General features: G+C 57.4%; 2 protein-coding genes across 2 annotated transcripts in view; one reads left to right on the top strand and one right to left on the bottom strand.

The window, feature by feature from the left end:
* Positions 1-17,438, bottom strand: part of PGS1 (phosphatidylglycerophosphate synthase 1) — a 584,793-nt gene that overhangs the window by 522,574 nt on the left and 44,781 nt on the right. The window lies entirely within an intron of this gene.
* The window catches only part of DNAH17 (dynein axonemal heavy chain 17), a 161,541-nt gene that overhangs the window by 137,485 nt on the left and 6,618 nt on the right, over positions 1-17,438 (top strand). Inside the window, exons 70-80 of the mRNA XM_049701566.1 lie at positions 90-212; positions 1,695-1,899; positions 2,491-2,655; positions 3,284-3,424; positions 3,599-3,769; positions 5,343-5,465; positions 6,040-6,233; positions 9,195-9,343; positions 10,123-10,250; positions 12,138-12,365; positions 15,374-15,565. Coding sequence (XP_049557523.1) covers positions 90-212; positions 1,695-1,899; positions 2,491-2,655; positions 3,284-3,424; positions 3,599-3,769; positions 5,343-5,465; positions 6,040-6,233; positions 9,195-9,343; positions 10,123-10,250; positions 12,138-12,365; positions 15,374-15,565 — 1,819 coding nt within the window. The remainder of the gene's footprint in view (positions 1-89; positions 213-1,694; positions 1,900-2,490; positions 2,656-3,283; positions 3,425-3,598; positions 3,770-5,342; positions 5,466-6,039; positions 6,234-9,194; positions 9,344-10,122; positions 10,251-12,137; positions 12,366-15,373; positions 15,566-17,438) is intronic.

The raw sequence follows: 17,438 nt of genomic DNA, 5'->3' as shown, positions 1-17,438 counted from the left end.
GAGCTCTTGGCCCCTCGGTCCCTCTGGGGCAGGCAGTTGCGCCGTCACCGGGCCCCAGGGCGTTCACGGCCCCTGTGCTGTGCCCACAGCTACCTGGATATCATCGAGCAGGCCATTTCAGAAGGGGACACCTTGCTCATCGAGAACATTGGCGAGACTGTGGACCCGGTTCTGGACCCTCTGCTGGGCAGGAACACAATCAAAAAGGGAAAGTGAGTGGCAGCGTCCACCTCCGCGGGTTCACCCACGAGATCGTCCTCAGTGGTGAGGTCTGGCCTCTGGACTGAGAGAAAGGGCGGGGCATTTCCTTTCCTGGGAGGCAGCAGGGGCTTCAGCAAAATGCGTGAAGGGACACCCAGCTCCCAGGGGAGAGACTGACAACTGTGGGACCACGTTCCAATTAGGAAGGAAGACCTACACCAACAGTTTATTAGCGACTGCCTGCAGATCACGATCCTTGATGGTCATCTTTTTTTTCTATTTCCATATGCATTTTGCAAATCCTGAGTCTCTTTCTTTCTATTCAGGTGAGATTCACATAACATAAAATTAACCAAAAGTGACCAGTTCCGTGGCCTGTAGGACACTGGTGCCTGGCTCCTTTCACTGAGTATCTTTTCCAGGTTCATCTGAGCTGTAGCGAGTATCTTTCATTCTTTCTTATGGCTGAGTAATACTGCATCGTGCGGACCTGCCACGTTTGGTTTACCCGCTCATTTGTTGATGCGTTGAGCTTGTATGACTGTTTTTTCTTTGGTTGCCCCATGTGGCTCATGGGATTTTAGTTCCCCGACCAGGGAACGAACAACCCGGGCCCTTGGCAGTGACAGTCCAGAGTCCTAACCACTGGACCACCAGGGAACTCCCTGTATTGCTTTTCTAATATAAAAAATTAAATCAACTTTAAAAATGTAAAGGTCGGAGTTGATCTGAGCCACCTATAAACTCAGGGGTGCAGGCAGAAGCCCAGAACAGAGGTGACATAAATGTGCTGATGTCCTAGACTCTGAGAAGGGCCTGGTGTGAGTAGTGATACCCAGGGCTGAAGTGAGAGGCCCCCCAGAATGTGAACTCGGCCAGAAAGAGGAGAGCAGAGTGGGGAGCCGGAGAGAAGCGACCCCCCCCCCAGTGGGTGAGCCGACCCGGGTTCCCACCCTGGCCTCTCATCAGATTCACCTGGGGAGCTCCAGGGATGTCCCGGTGTTCTGAATTGGGGTGTCAACATCTTTCGATGTTAATGGCTCTGGGGTGGAGCCCAGGCCAGAGTGTTTCTGCAGAGGCTTCCAGATGAGTAAGATGTGCAGGCAGAGTCAAGTAAATGCTCCTAAAAAATCAGAACAAGCCGGCCGGAGAGCGAGCAGGTGCATTTTCTAGAAGGGCCGGTCACAGACCAGAGAGGGATGGTTGTGAGTTTTTTGTTTTTTTCCAAGTTTCAGATTATTTATTAATCAGGGTAAACCCCCGCACAATATGCCAACATGATTTCGTGCATTTAGAGGGGAAATACTTCCCGGTTAAGTGGAAAATTGTGCCGACGGCTTCTGGAAGACCTTTATTCTAAGCAGCTTTATAGTGAAACATGTCGTTGAGAAGTCTGGACCTTCCTCCCAGGCCGGCGGGAAAGGCGGTCTGTCTGTGCTGCCATCCCTTGGTCGCCGGGGACCCTCCTAACCCCTCCATCCGCCGACCGCCAGGTTCATTAAGATCGGCGACAAAGAGGTGGAATACCACCCCAACTTCCGCCTGCTGCTGCACACGAAGCACTTCAACCCCCACTACAAGCCCGAGATGCAGGCCCAGTGCACCCTGATCAACTTCCTGGTCACCAGGGACGGGCTCGAGGACCAGCTCTTGGCCACCGTGGTGGCCAAAGAGCGCCCAGATCTGGAGCAGCTGAAGGTACGTGGAGACAGGAGGAGCGGGGCAGGCAGCTCAGAGACAGCAGGGGGCAGGTCACTGTGACCCAGGCGTCCGGCGGCTGTGAAGGTGCCCTGCTTGTCACACTGAGTGTAGCTGGTACGACAGAATGAGTCACTCCTCCTCCCCGGCCGCCTCCCGAATCTAATTCTAAATCAAGTGATGGCTTCGCTGAAAGAACAGGAGTCACAGCAGTGCCCGGGCTGCCCTAGAGCACCGCACTCCTGCCCCACGAGAATGTCTTTGCTGCCGGCCCCTGTGTACCAGGCCCTTCCTTGACTGGCTGAGCCATACACGTGGGCTCACAGGGGTCCCAGGCCCCACTCATGTCCCATGGTCCCCACGTTCTTGCTGCACAGCTGCCCATGACAAGCAGCTGCAAGACCCAGATGCAGGGCCCCCTACCCCGCACTGCTTGGGGGCCTCCACTCCGGCCCCTTTCTTCCAGGCTTGCCGTGTTCCTCCCGTTCCGAGTCCCAGGGCCTTGGCCCTGAGCCCCCCCGAGCCCCCCAGCTGGGGGACCAGGCCGTGCCAGCGACTGATTTCCCTTCCCGGTCTCTGCCCCTCCTGCAGGCGAACCTCACCAAGTCTCAGAATGAATTTAAGATTGTTCTGAAAGAGCTGGAAGATTCTCTGCTGGCCCGTCTGTCGGCCGCGTCGGGGAACTTTCTGGGAGACACAGCCTTAGTTGAGAACCTGGAGACCACCAAACACATGGCCAGCGAGATTGAGGAAAAGGTAAAAGACCATCTTGGGGGCTACCCCCTTGCACCCCCAGCCGGAGCACACAGGGGGCATGGGAGCTGGGCGGATGGTCACTGAGAAGAGAAGCCGTAGCCACATGGGGGCCCCTGGGGGCCCGGGGCAGGGTCAAGGCACGTGGATGCCCTCCAGGCACATCTTCATCCGTTCATCTGTAGATGGACATTTAGGGTGTTTCCCTGTCTTGGCTATTGTGAAGAGTGCTGCCACGCACATAGGGGTGCGTGTAGCTTTTTGAATTATAGTTTTGTCTGGATATATGCCCAGGAGTGGGATTGCTGAATTAGACGGTAGCTCTATTTTTAGTTTTTTGAGGAACCTCCATACTGTTTTCCATAGTGGCTGCACCAATTTGCGTTCCCACCAACAGTGTAGGAGGGTTCCCTTCTCTCCACGCCCTCTCCAGCATTTGTTATTTGTAGACTTTTTAATGATGGCCGTTGTGACTGGTGTGGGGTGATATCTCACTGTGGTTTTGATTTGCATTTCTCTAATTATTAGTGATGTTGAGCGGCTTTTCATGTGCCTGTTGGCCATCTGTGTGTCTTCTTTGGAGAAGTGTCTACACAGGTCTTCTGCCCATTTTTTGATTGTTTGTTTTGAGGTGCAAGAGGCAAAAATCACAGAAGTTAAAATCAACGAGGCGAGAGGGAACTACGTGCCAGCCGCGGGGAGGGCGTCCCTGCTGTACTTCATCCTGAACGACCTCAGCAAGATCAACCCCATCTACCAGTTCTCGCTCAAGGTGCGGCTGCATCCGGGTCCGGGGCCACTGGGGCCCAGGCTGCAGGTGGGCTTGGGGGGTGGGACCCAGGACACCAGGTCTGACCAGCACCAGCACCGGGTCCGAGCAGTGCCCCAGAGCCCGCGTGGGCAGCGTGGAGCCCCCTGCATTCGGTGACCCCCCCTCCCCGACCAGGCCTTCAACGTGGTGTTCGAGAAGGCCATCCAGAAGACCGCCCCTGCCGACGAGGTCAAACAGCGTGTGATCAACCTGACGGACGAGATCACCTACTCTGTGTACATGTACACGGCCCGCGGGCTCTTCGAGCGAGACAAACTCATCTTCCTCGCACAGGTGACATTTCAGGTAACATCTGGCCTCGATGCCCCATGTGTGGTCCTTGGACGGGCAGCACCGGAGCCCCGTGGGGTGAGGTGGGGTGCTGGGGGAGAGTGGGGGGGGGGGTTGGAAATGCAGATTCTCAGGCTCCGGCTCAGACCCAGTGGATCCAAACCTGCATTTTTAACAATATACGGAACACACCTGGGCTCTTGAGTTGGTACCAGGAAAGGTGTCCCAATGGGAACCATTGAAGGGGAGGGGAGGTCAGTTAAAGGGAGACGTCGTTCTAGTCCCTTCAAGTCATGCCGAGCCGACAGTCCCGCCTTAGCGGTTAGTCCGCTGTGGATGGGAAAGAAAGGTACTAATGAGTAAACATGCCCCCTGTTTTTACAGACCTGCTGAAATATTTAAAGATTTTGGTTCCACTAAATTGATTAAACAACCTCTCCGCCACTTTGTTTGCACCGTGTTATAAGTGTTATTGGGAACACGGATTTCATAGCTAGCTTGGGCATCAATGTCAACCCAGCTTTCCATCCAAACTCCAACTTGGAATTAGGGGTCCAGGTTAAGGAGGTTTCTTTTCCATGTGAATCTCTGAGTAATGGGTTCCCTGTTTCTCCCCTGCTAAGAGCACATCAAGATAAGTTTCCTTGATGCTCCCCCTAATTTTCCAGAGTAGAATGTATTCTTTTCAGGCCCAAAGAACTTTTTATTTTACTAAGATTAAAAAAAAAAAAAAAGAGACCCTGACTCAGGGGAAACTCTCTGTGGAATCTGAGAAAGCAGCTGTGTGAGCTCCTGACTGGGGAGGTTACAGTGACCGCGGCCCCGGCTCCCCTGCCGTCCATCTGAGATGGAGGGGCTGGGCCAGTTGCCCAAAGAGCCACTTCAGTGACCAAGACAGGGCCTGCTAGAAGCCCAGAGAGCTTGTGCGCACCAGTGGCAAGGTGACTTCAAATGTGACCAGAAAACGTATATACCCCAAAGAATTGCAAACACGTATTCAAACAAATACGTGCATGTAAACATTCACGGCAGCATTTTCTCGACAGCCAAATGGCAGAAACAACCCAAACGTCCAACGACGGACTGTTGGGTAAACGAGATGTGGTCTCGCCATACACTGGCCCATTATTCGTCCATAAAAAAATGAAGCAGTGACACGCGCTACAACACGGATGAACCTTGAAAACACGCTCAGATGCAAAAGGCCTCGTGTTGTATGATTCCATTTACTGGAAATGTCCAGAAAAGGCAAATCTGTAGAGACGGAGAGTAGACTGATGGTTGCCTGAGGGTGGGACTGCTGAAGGGTAGGGGCTTTGCCTCTGGGGTGACGAAAAGGCTGTGCACCTGGACAGTGGTGCTGGTTGTACAACAGTGTGAATGCACTGAATGCCACCGGATATTAGACTATAATAGGGTTAAAGTGGTACATTTATGCTGTGTGTATTGTACCGCAATTGAAAAACAAACAAGGTGCTGACCAAGCTTTGGGCTGACCCCAAAGGGGCAGGACAGTGCTTCCCCTGCAGGCAAGGGGTATGGGCCCCTGTCGTAGGGCAACATCTAAGCGAGCCCCACGGCCCCTCAGGTCTTGTCCATGAAGAAGGAGCTGAACCCGGTGGAGCTGGATTTCCTTCTGCGGTTCCCGTTCAAAGCCGGGGTCGTGTCACCCGTGGACTTCCTGCAGCATCAGGGATGGGGCGGCATCAAGGTTGGCCTTCAGACTTGAACACTGTGTTCTCTCCCCACCTCGCGGCCTTTCCTGCTCGCCCCAGACATGTTTACAAGGTGCTCCCGGCCGTAACATTCAGTAGAACGAGGAGGCCTCAGAGGTGGGACCAGGCACTGATGGGCTGCCTGCCAGCTCACGGGGACTGTGCTGTCCTACTGGAGCGCAGCAACTTCATCATCACGTCCCTGCAGGCGGCAAGCTGAGCCGCGATGGGCCCCAGGGTGTGCCCAGGGGTCGCCCCTCCGCCGCTTCCCCTCTTTTCCAGGAAAATGCAAAGTGTCAAGGCTATTCCTCAGAATCCTGGGGCCCTCACTGTGTCAGTTCAGAAAGACCAGAGGAAGGTGGCCCCCTGGGATGAGCAGGGCCCCTGTTCCAGAGCCCCCGGAGAAGCAGCCAGGAGTCACATCCCCGATCGGATTCCTCCCTCGTCCCAGCCATTCATCCCCAGCAGCTCATCGTTTGAGCGACAGGCCCCATGGTCATGCTTTTCCCGGAGCCCGCGGGGAAGGCGCCCACTGGGATGGGGGAGAGCTGAAAGGCCGTCTGCCCCCAGGCCCTCTCGGAGATGGATGAGTTCAAGAACCTGGACAGCGACATCGAGGGATCCGCCAAGCGGTGGAAGAAGCTCGTGGAGTCGGAAGCCCCCGAAAAGGAGGTCTTCCCCAAGGAGTGGAAGAACAAGACGGCGCTGCAGAAGCTGTGCATGCTGAGGTGCGTGCGGCCCGACCGCATGACCTACGCCATCAAGTGAGTGCCCCCAGCCCCGCCCCACCCCGCCCCAGCCTGGCCTCAGGGCTGGGGAGTGGGCGCCTCCCATCCCAGCCACCAATTCCCGTTCTGAGTTCTCGTAGCTCTGGGGTCTCTGAAGGTGGCCAACAGGAACCCCCGGCTCCCCTGACCCTGGGCGAGGAGAGGCGCCCCGAGATAAGCGACGGGAAGATAAAACTCCCCGGGTTGGCCACCAAGATTTTAAAAAAGCCTGGGCGCGCTGCCAGTGCAGGGGACACGGGTTCGAGCCCTGGTCCAGGAAGATCCCACATGCCGCAGAGCGACTAAGCCCACGCGCCACAGCCCCTGAGCCTGCGCTCTAGAGCCCGCGAGCCACAACTACTGAGCCCGCGTGCTGCAACTACTGAAGCCCGCGTGCCTAGAGCCCGTGCTCCGCAACAAGAGAAGCCACCGCAATGAGAAGCCCGCGCACCGCAACAAAGAGTAGCCCCTGCTCGCCGCAACTAGAGAAAGCCCGCGCGCGGCAACAAAGACCCAACGCAGCCAAAAATTAATTAATTAATTTTTTTAAAAAAGCCTGGGTGCTAATGACCTCCAAGGCCACGACCACGCGGGGTCCTTTAAGGATGCTGTGGGGAGAAAGCAGTGGCAGAGCCATCAGCATCCGAGGACTTTCATGGCCTCAGTGGCTGGATTTAGAGGAAATCTTTTATTTTTACGGCTCGTTTGCAAAGAGAACCATTCTGCTTTCGTGAACAATCTCTCTGGACCTGAAACGCCTCCAGGACTGGAAACTTAACCATCGGGTTTCAGCGCCCGTTCCTTTCACTCCCCAAAGCACAGAAAGACTTCAGGAATATCAACAGCTGTAACATCTGCACGGCCGGCCCGGGCAGGCCATGGCGTCGTGGGGGAGGGAGGGAATGAAACAGGCCCCGTTCTCAGAGGGGCGTCTTGGTTTTCCGTTTGCCCTAGTGGCCTGAAAGCCACCAGATTTCCCAAAAGGCGCCCACGTCTGACAAAGCAGAGGCCTGACTCACACCCACTGGTTGTTCACAGACACGTGTTTCTGTTTTGCTTTGTTTTCTCGGGACTGAAGAGGAAAGGGACCGCGAGGGGTTCTGGGTGCGGGAGGGGAGCGGGCGGAGTGAAGCAAGAAATCACGTCACGAGGGAGAGTCGAGCTGGTCCAGGGAGAAAGCAGGAAGGCATCCCGGGAAGGTCGGACACGGACACAGTGTGGGGAAGGCCCAGGCGAAGGGCACTGAGCATCCAGGGGGACACCGCCTGCGGGCGAGCTGAGCACGGGTGGGTGTCCAGCCCCACGGCCCCCAGAGCACCCTTGAGAGCCACCCGAGTCACCACGGCAGAAAACGCATCGGAACCGCGTGGGCGACCGCAAACGCCAGGCGAACCCAAGTCATGCTCTGCGGCGGTCGCAAGGAAAGCAGATTCACCTCCCGAATCAAACAGGGCGGTGGAGCTCAAGAGCAGGAAGTTCAAGTCCAAGTCCACGGCAAATAGCAACAACACACAGTCGTCAAGAGCGTGGGTTCACTCCGCCCTCCGCCAACCCCTCGAGCCGGGCACCTCCCCTCCTCCGGGTCCACAGGCCCAGGGAAGGGAACTCGCCCATGGCGGGGCGGGGTGCTGGTAACGGGCTCCCCAGAACAGCAGCCCGGGTCTGTAGCACCTGCCAGCATGCAAGCCACTGGGGGCGGCTCCGGCACCCCCGTGCCCAGGACCCAGCGCTAGGAGCAGCGGAGCCCTCCATTCTGCGTCATCACTGCAGCCGCAGAGAACGACCACGGGGGCCCGGCCACGTCAGGAGCAGCAGGGAGCTTGTGACATTCCTGCCCCAGGCAGGACCTGTACCTTCTAGAATTCCTTCCCGGGCAAGGACTCTAGCACTGACATTCCGGGTCAATTCCAAAGGCCAGAATCAAGCACAACCAGGGGCCTGGAGCAGGAGCCCTCCCACCGGCCTGTGGTCAGCGCTGCTCAGGGTCTGTATAGAGGCCAGCAAAGGCCAGACCGGGGAGCGAATGACAGCTATCACTCCCACGGGAGTGGGAAGGCCCACCTGGCACCCGCCCGCAGACTCCCCGTTGACTCAGAGGGACGCCTCTATGTGAACAGGTCCACCCACGGGGCTTCACGACGCTCAGAGCGCTCAGATCGCCGACTCCTCGGGAATAAGTGTGTTCTCTCCCGGGGAGACTGCCGTCGTCCTTCTTTCAAAGACCGCACTGGACATAAGTTTAGCTCCTGTGTTTCATTCAGATACAGTGAGCTCAGCCACCTGTGGTCAAGGGAGAGGGGCAGAGAGCTGAGATCCCAAGGTCACCCTAAGAGGGGCCTCGACTGACCCCAGCCTTATCAGGGTCAAGATAGAGTTTGGGGCTTGGAACAGAGGGGTGCTTATGTAAAGAGACGTTTGGGTTTTTTCTGTGACTTTCCTGATGATCCGTGTTTTGCGGTCCATGGAGCTCACCAAAGCAACTCTAATGCACGCGTCCTTCCTCCTCAGAGCCCCCGTCGGGGGAGATTCTCAGGACGCAGAGGCCGATCTAGGTTCTGTTCCGTGTTGCTGCTGCCCTGGTCTGGAGAGCAGATAGGAAGTGTGTGGGGGAAACAGAAAGCCACTAGAAACTGATCCCTTCCTTGGGAGCGCTGAGGTGTGGTCACCTGGAACACTTGCGGCCCGGGTTCCCTCCCGGCTGACCTTGCACGCCTTTGAAAGTGGGGGTGGCATCAGCTGGCTGAGAGCCTCTCACCTGTCTGTGCACAGGTGGACGGGCGCAAAGGGTGCCCAGCGCGAACACCGCCAAATACCGCGCACGCTCCCCTCCACACCCCCCCTGCCTGCAGGAGGGCCCTGTAGAGACCGACTCTCCAGCTAGAGGCCCTTCTCTGCCTGAGAAAGTCCCCCAGAAAAGCGGTCCCTCGCCTCGGGTCTGACCAGGCGTGTCCCCCTCAGGAACTTTGTGGAGGAGAAGATGGGCAGCAAGTTCACAGAGGGCCGGAGCGTTGAGTTCTCCAAGTCCTACAAGGAGAGCAGCCCCTCAAGCCCCATCTTCTTCATCCTCTCCCCGGGCGCTGACCCCCTGAAGGACGTGGAGGCCCTGGGTAAGTGCGGCCGGGTCTGGGGAGAAGCGCATCCAAACCACAGTGAGAACGGCCCTTCACACCCACTAGCAGGGCAGGTATCAGACACACGGAGGTGACAGGTGTCGGGAGGGGACGAGAGACGGGGCCCTGTGCATTGCTGGTGGGAATGTGAGCAGGTGGTCCCTCCCTAGGTCACACATCGAGTCACCACATGTCCCGGCAATTCCACTCCTGGGGACGTTCCCAACGGAGCCGGGAACAGGTGTCCAAACAAACAGGTCCCCTCACGACGGCCAAAAGGTAGATCCAACCCACACGTCCATCAGCTGATGAACGGCTGATGGCAAAGTGGTAAATCATAAAAGGGAACGAAGCACTGACACAGGCTACACCGTAGACGGAACGAGAAAACACTGTGCCGAAGGCTCCACGGTATACGATTCCTTGTATCTGAAACGTCCAGAACTGGGGAATCCGTAGAGGCAGAAGGCAGATTAGTGGTTGCCAGGGGCTGGGGCGGGAACAGGATGCAGAATGACTGTTTAATGGGTACAGGGTTTCCTTCTGGGGCGATAAAAATGTCCTGGAACCAGATAAACAGTCGCACGACACTGAATTATTAAATGTCCCTAAATCGTACACTTTAAGATGGCTTTTAAAGGGGTACATTTGATGTTATGTGTATTTTACCACAATTTTCAAAGGGGTAGGGTGTGGAATTCCCAGCTGTGGATCACAGAAGCTCCATTTCTGTCATTCAGCCATCCCCATGCTTTTCCTGTTTTCCTTTCCTTTAGGGAAAAAATTGGGATTTACCATAGACAACGGGAAACTCCATAACGTGTCCCTGGGGCAGGGACAAGAGGTGGTGGCGGAGAATGCCCTGGACGTGGCTGTGGAGAAGGGACACTGGGTCATTCTGCAGGTATGGGGGTGGGCGGCACCTGTGCCTCTTGGGTGAGGGATCCCAGCCTCAGCGCCCGTGGGGCTTGGCCTGAAGGCCTGAAAGAAAGCAGGTTATGGGATTCACATGCACAAGCGTGGCTGGGGATCCTACAGCCCCTGAAGGAGGGGGCAGGAGGCGCCCACACCAAGCACAGCTCTGCCTGGGTTGGCAGGTGGTGTGAGGCATCACCACTGAAAGTGTGGATTCTTCAGCAGTGAGAAAGACATCCCCGCCTCCCCCCCTCCCCCTTGTTGGCTCGACTGCCCCTCCTCGGTCCTGCAGCCCCTCCAAGCACCCCGCCCCCCGACCACCGCCAGGCCCCGGCTGGTCCCACTGCAGGCCCGCCTCAGCTTCCGGCGTGGCTGACCTCAGTCCACAGGGCCTAGCCTGGTCCTATGCGGGGACCTCAGGTTCGAGTCATTTCTTTCTGTTCATTTTCTTTTACAAAATGATCGCCATGACGAGTCCAGTTACCATCTGTCACCTGTTACCTCGTATTCCCCACACTGTGCATTCATACCTGTGACTCTCCTACTTTGTACCTGGGAGTTTGTACCTCTTCATTGCCCTCACCTATTTCTCTCCTCCCCCCACCCCTCTGGCAACCACCTGTTTGTGCTCTGTATCTGTGACTCTCTTTCTGTTTTGCTGTGTTTGTTCATGTGGTTTGCTTTTTAGATTCCACGTATAAGTGAAATCATACAGTATTTGTCTTTCTCTGTCTGCCTTATTTCACTCAGCATCATATTCTCTAGGTCGGGCCACGTTGCTGCAGGTGGCAAAATTTCATTCTTTTTTATGGCTAGTATTCCATCGTGTATATACACCGCATCTTCTTTACCCACTCACTTGTTGATGGGCACTTAAGTTGCTTCCACATCTTGGCAATTGTGAATAATGCTGCTGTGAACATAGGGGTGCACGTATCTTTTGGAATCAGTGTTTTCATTTTCTTTGGATAAATACCCAGGATTGGAATTACTGGATGACAGGGTAGTTCTATTTTTCATTTCGTGAGGAGCCTCCAAACTGTTTTCCATAGTGGCTGTTTCAATTTACAGTCCCACCAACAGTGCGTGAGGGTTCTCTTTTCTCCAAGTCATTTCTTTTTTTTTTCTTTATAAATTTATTATTTTGGGCTGCATTGGGTCTTCGTTGCTGCGTGCGGGCTTTCTCTAGTTGTGGCGAGCGGGGGCTACTCTTCGTTGTGGTGTGCAGGCTTCTCATTGCAGTGGCTTCTCTTGTTGTGGAGCAGGGGCTCTAGGGTGCGCGGGCTTCAGCAGTTGTGGCGCGCGGGCTCTAGAGCGCAGGCTCAGTAGTTGTGGCTCGCGGGCTCTAGAGCACAGGCTCAGTAGTGTGGCTTGCGGGCTCAGTAGTTGTGGCTCACGGGCTCTAGAGCGCAGGCTCAGTAGTTGTGGCTCACAGGCTCTAGAGCGCAGGCTCAGTAGTTGAGGCGCACGGGCTTAGTTGCTCCACAGCATGTGGGATCTTCCCGGACCAGGGCTTGAACCCGTGTCCCCTGCATTGGCAGGCGGATTCTTAACCACTGCGCCACCAGGGAAGTCCCTCCAAGTCATTTCTTTTTACTCAAGCCTCTCAGAGGAGGGGTGGGGACCATATAATCCTCAGCCCTTATGCTGGTGGAGGGCAGGAAGGACTCGCCGCAAGGCTGGAGGTCCTGAACGAACTGAGAACAAGCTTCAACTCTGGGGACTCAGTTGCTCAGTGAAATTATCAAGCGTGGCCAGCGCCCCGGGAAGGGCGGACAGCGGGGTGGGGAGTGCGGGTGCCGTTGGGGAGGGGCCTGCCCTATGGGCCCGGGGTGGAGAGGAGTGTGCGGGCACTAAGCCCTGGTCTTGGCTGCAGAACATCCACCTGGTGGCCCAGTGGCTGAGCACCCTGGACAAGAAGCTGGAGCGGTACAGCGTCGGCAGCCACGATGACTACCGCGTGTTCATCAGCGCCGAGCCGGCCCCCAGCCCCGAGTCCCACATCATCCCCCAGGGCATCCTGGAGAACGCCATCAAAATCACCAACGAGCCGCCCACGGGCATGTACGCCAACCTGCACAAGGCCCTGGACCTCTTCACCCAGGTAGCGTGGCCTCCCCCCGTGTCCCGTGCCTGGCTCAGCGTCAGCGCCTGCCGGTTCTCTCCCACCCACACCATCCCCAACGCGCACACACTCCTTGAGCCACAAAATGAACAGATCCCCGGAGGACTGTGCAAATGCAAATGATGTGGCGTGCCTGGCGCACAGCTTCAAAGAGCGGGAATGCGCATCACCCATGAGCCTCATGACCTGCACGCCAGGCCCGGCAAGCGTGGGCCGGGTTCTCTGCTTGTCCGAGCACCTTAGGAAGGGGCCAGGCTCCCGAGGTGGTTCCCTGAGCGTCATTCAGCCTTGCTGGGGCCACAGTGCTGCCCAGACCCCTGCTCTCGCTCCCCGTGAGACGCGATGCTGTGGGAAGGCCGGGTGCGAAGGGGAGGGGGCCACAGCGCCCGGCTGGAGGGCGGTGGTGACAGACGGGAGGGCGGTAGTGCCCGCCGCACAGGTCTCCGTGCTCTGGTCCCGGGCCCAGTCTTCCTCCCTCGACAAGCAGGCCCCACTGCCTTGTGGAGGGACGCCAGGTGCCCTGGCCCTGCAGGGTGGGTAGGGGGGCCTCGGCTTGCCTGTCCACGCTGTGTCCGCCTGGACCTTTGTTCACCTGACTCCTCCCCCATCCAAACCTCCCAGTCCCCAACCTGCCAAGTGTGTAGCCTTCCCTGGCACCCCTGCTCCCCTCCGCAAATCCCCAGCATCTACGTCCATTCTTTTGGTACCTGATCTTCACCTGTTCTATACTAGAACTTTCTGGGTGCACGCATTTGGTCTCCCAAGTGAGTCTAAAACCGTTTTGAAGAAGAGAGCCGATATTCTCTGATAATACCCAACAAAGATTATGTATGGAGCACATTGTGCCGATGTTGCGTAACGTCTGTATCTGATTTCTTTAATTTACGTGACAATATCTGAGTCATCCACTAACCTCTCCCTATGGGCTTAAAGGACCCACCAAGGTCAGAGTGTAAAGTCACAGAGAATGGAAAGCATGAAAACAGATGTGCAGACCGGGTCCTTCCTCCAAACAGTACGTCCGTGTGCCCAGGACGTGGTAGGCTCAGGGAACAGTGAACAAGACCCGTTACGCGGGTGACTGGCCTAGTCTGGTGAGGGGCGTGGACGCGTTCACAGGAGTGAGAACAGGGTGTGATGAACATGTGGGGACATGCACGGAAACCCCAGGGCGATGCAGCTCACACTGGGGGCTGCGGGCCAGTGCGGGGTCCCAGAGCTGTTTGCTTCTGTCTGTGCTGAGTCAGTACGGAGGTGGAGAGGGGGCATGCGGTGAATTCTGTAGCATTTCAACATCACCGTCAATCCGAGCACGTGATCCGTTTTTCATTTCTATCATATTTTGCTAGAATATCAGTCAGTGATGGAGTGGCGGAGGGTGGCGAGGTCGGCAGGAAGCTGGTCCCCCACTTGCAGGAGTCTGGGGCCTGCTCCAGGCCGCAGAGTGGCTCCCGAGCCAGGCTTGGCCGGGGGGTGGGTGTCGAGGTAGAGACAGCTGACGCCCGAGGGGCAAGCAACAGAAAATGCAAGAGCCTCTGAGCCCCGGGAGCAGCTCCCCACGGCGCATGGAGCCCGCTGGGGCCTCTGGCGGGGGACATGGGGGCCGGGAGGACGTGGACGGGCTGCTGGGCTTTGGGGAGATGCTCTGGCTGCTTGGAGTCAGCAGGAAGCGCGGTCGCTGTCGGGCAGAAGCGAGGTGGGGCTGCCCGGCTGAGGACAGGCGAGCGGGCACGTGGCCGGGGCTTGCTGAGGTGCTCGAGGGCTCCCTAACTTTGTGCATCACCTAAGGCATCTGCAAAGATCGGAAGGGAAGCCATGCGGAAAGCTGTTGCTTCCTGAGGGGACCATCCCAAGTTCGGGGGCCCACTGCCTTCACAGAGTTTCACAGGAAGAGGCAGTAGTGGCTGGGATGCGCCCAGACCATCCCCGGGCACATCACAGAGCCCAGAGGCCCGGGAGGCCAGTGATGAGCGGTCCAACCAGAGGGAAGTCTCCGGAGGCAGACGGAACCCGCCAGGCCTTCCCTCATCCTCGGGCCTGGCGGGTTCCTCCCTCTGGTTGGCGGTCTCAGTCTGCACCCTTTCACGGCCGATGTCTGGAAGGGTCCAGCCAGGCCTGTCTCCTGGGCCCACAGCTGACAGGTGATGGCGCCGTCTCTAGGACAGGCATTGAGGAAGGATCTGGGGGGAATGTTGGGGTGATGGAGCCCCCATCTGTGCCCCTCCCTTTCCATGTTTGCTGGAGGGGACCCCAGCCGGGCATCTGTGTCAGGGCTTCCATGGAATCAGGACAGGGCCCCTCCCTTGTTACACCTTGTGTATCTTTTCCTGGCACTTTTCCCGACGATGACCATTTGATAGGCGTCTGTCCCCTGGTCCAGCTTTCTGGCTGCTGTGCCTGCGGCCCCCGGCCACTGGGAGGCACTCATAGGGCTGAGCGGGTGAAGAGGAGCCCAGCTTAACTTCCAGAAGCCTCTGTGTTCAGAGGCACCCACTTAGCAAAGACTAATCCGTTAAAGTCGCACAAACCCAGAGAGAACTGGGCTTCAGAATTTGGGCTGGGTTGGCCTTTCCCTGGGGCCACCTGCTTTCAGAAAGGCTTTCCTCAGCATCCCCTCCTCCTTTACAGATCGTTTTTGGCGAGTTTGGGGTACTGCTTGCGTGTAGATGATGAGGAACGTTGATAATTGCGGGGGAATTATATAGGGGAATATTTTATTAGGAAGATGTATCAATAATTTGACTTGTAACCAATACTTAGAGTGATACAGCTGCATTTCTGGAGGAAGCAAGGACAAGAAAGCGTCCTCTACCCGACCCTACAGGTCGGGAGAGACTCGGGAAACCGGCTCAGAGCAGTCGATGGCCTTAGGCCCCACCCCTCATCCCCACCTGCACCCCCAGCGAAGCAGCTGGCAAAGACGGCCCTGGTCCTGCCCCGGCCGTCTGTGCGGACCCTGCCTGACCCGCGTGCCTGCCCTCCCGCAGGACACACTGGAGATGTGCACCAAGGAGATGGAGTTCAAGTGCATCCTCTTCGCCCTGTGCTACTTCCACGCCGTGGTGGCCGAGAGGCGCAAGTTTGGGGCCCAGGGCTGGAACAGGTCGTACCCCTTCAACAACGGGGACCTCACCATCTCCATCAACGTGCTCTACAACTACCTGGAGGCCAACCCCAAGGTAAGGGCCCACCTGGAGCCCAGCTGGGTGGTCCTCCCGCCCTGCCTTCCTTTCAATTATTCTGTCTCACGTTTAAGAGACACTGAATAGGTTTCATAGGCCAAAGAAAATCTGAAAACGTGCGACTCCTCTGTGACCCCAGCCATCTGATATAATGGTTACCACCCAGGCCCTGGCCACCACCTCCAGCAGTTCTCAGCCGTCTGGCAATTTTTCTAACTCCACGGGAGTCAATATCTTTGGGGACCTGCCAGTCCTGCACCCGAACAGTGACTCCCCAAGAAAGGCCAGCCCCCCAGACAGCGTGAGCCGAGAGAAGATACCAAAGGGCTGCCTGGGCTGCAGGCCTTGCCGACAGAACGCAGGTTCAGAGGGAAGGCCAAAAAAAAATCTCCCTGGAGACACGGAACGCTCCCTTTCATTTGTGTTGGAAATTAAAACCAGTGTGTCCGGTGCCGTGCAGGCTGTTGCGAGGGCTGCTGCGAGGCGGCCCCGTGGCCGGGAGGGCCTGTCTGCGGGCCCAGAGGGGAGACTCGCGCCCCAGGTGGGGTGAAGCCCGCTGCAAGCCCCCCTCCAGATGTGGCCACCCCCTCGGGAACTTAGAGCCGGCCGTTCTCCCCACCTGACATGGCTCCTCTTGGGATCTTACGTGGAGCGTGGCGCTGGCACAGGACCCATCTCCGTGACCCCCGGGGGGGGCAGGAGGGAACCCCATAAGCCCAGGGCTCCTCCGTGCTCCTGCGGCCGGCACCTTCCTACACCGACAGAGCTCGACGTTCCGCTTACCCAGGAGGCTCCCGAGAACCTGCCCAGGGTGACCGGACACACCCCTGTGTCACCCGCTCCCTGTCCCAGCGCCCCAGGGCCAAGGCACTCGCCGCTTTGGGGCTCGGTGGGCGCCCCAGGGGCCTGGCTAGAGGCCTGAGGCTCACACACCCCCTCCAAGCTTTGGGGACTGGGCGACCAGGGGCGGAGGGTGTCCCACCCATCGTAACAGAGCTCAGATGCACTGGGAGGAGAGACCTGGGCCAGCTGCCCCCAGACCCCAGAGGAAGACGACCCCCCAGGACGGCCACCACCCCAGCCTGAGCCTGGAATGTTGTTGGCTTAGTTCCTGGCCAAACACAGGAAGTCGGCCCTCCTCAGGGGAGGGGGACAGTGGTCTCCGTGGGCAGGTGCCGGGGGTCACTTCGCCTATGACAGGGTCTGAGCTGAATGCCAGTGGCACATCTTACAACACGCGCACAAGTAAATAAACGCAAGAAGATGTGAAGAAAGATTTTCCTCATCACAGCAGCTTCGTCAGAGCAGTTCTCTCCGGGGAGATTCCAGTGGGAGGAGCAGTCTTGCTAGAAGTTTCTAACGACGTTTACGCAGACGCTTCCCTCGTTACACACCCACAGAACCCTAGCTGGGTAAGAAACTGCTCGAGAACGCACACCGTGTGCTCCAGTGACCAGCGGGCTGAGGTGTGAGTGACACCCCGTGTCCCGCTCAGCAGTGTGTGATCAGGCCGGGGCCCCAGGCCTCCACAGCCTGACCTTCCCTTTGTCCCAGCTCGCGGCGGGGAGGCAACGTTGAATAACCTCCTGTGAGGATGTCGCCCTCGGCCCGCAATGAGCCAGTCCATCCTCCCGACTCTGAGGAAGTCGACTCAGACTCTGAGGGCGAGGCCTGGCAACGTGTCTCTGACAAGCGCTCTGGGAACTCCATCCAGCAAGTGTGGGCACACAGACGGCACCCACCCCCCAGGGGTTAGTCCCACTGGCCCGCATCCCAGGAGGCAGGTCATGGGGCCGGAGAGGCAAACTGGGGTGTACCCAGCCCTACTTTGCAGGAGAAACAGAAGCTGTCCCCGAAGCAAATACGCAAA

Source organism: Orcinus orca, chromosome 19, assembly GCF_937001465.1.
Source record: "Orcinus orca chromosome 19, mOrcOrc1.1, whole genome shotgun sequence".
Lineage (NCBI taxonomy): Eukaryota > Metazoa > Chordata > Mammalia > Artiodactyla > Delphinidae > Orcinus > Orcinus orca.
This window is presented reverse-complemented; position numbering and strand designations above follow the sequence as displayed.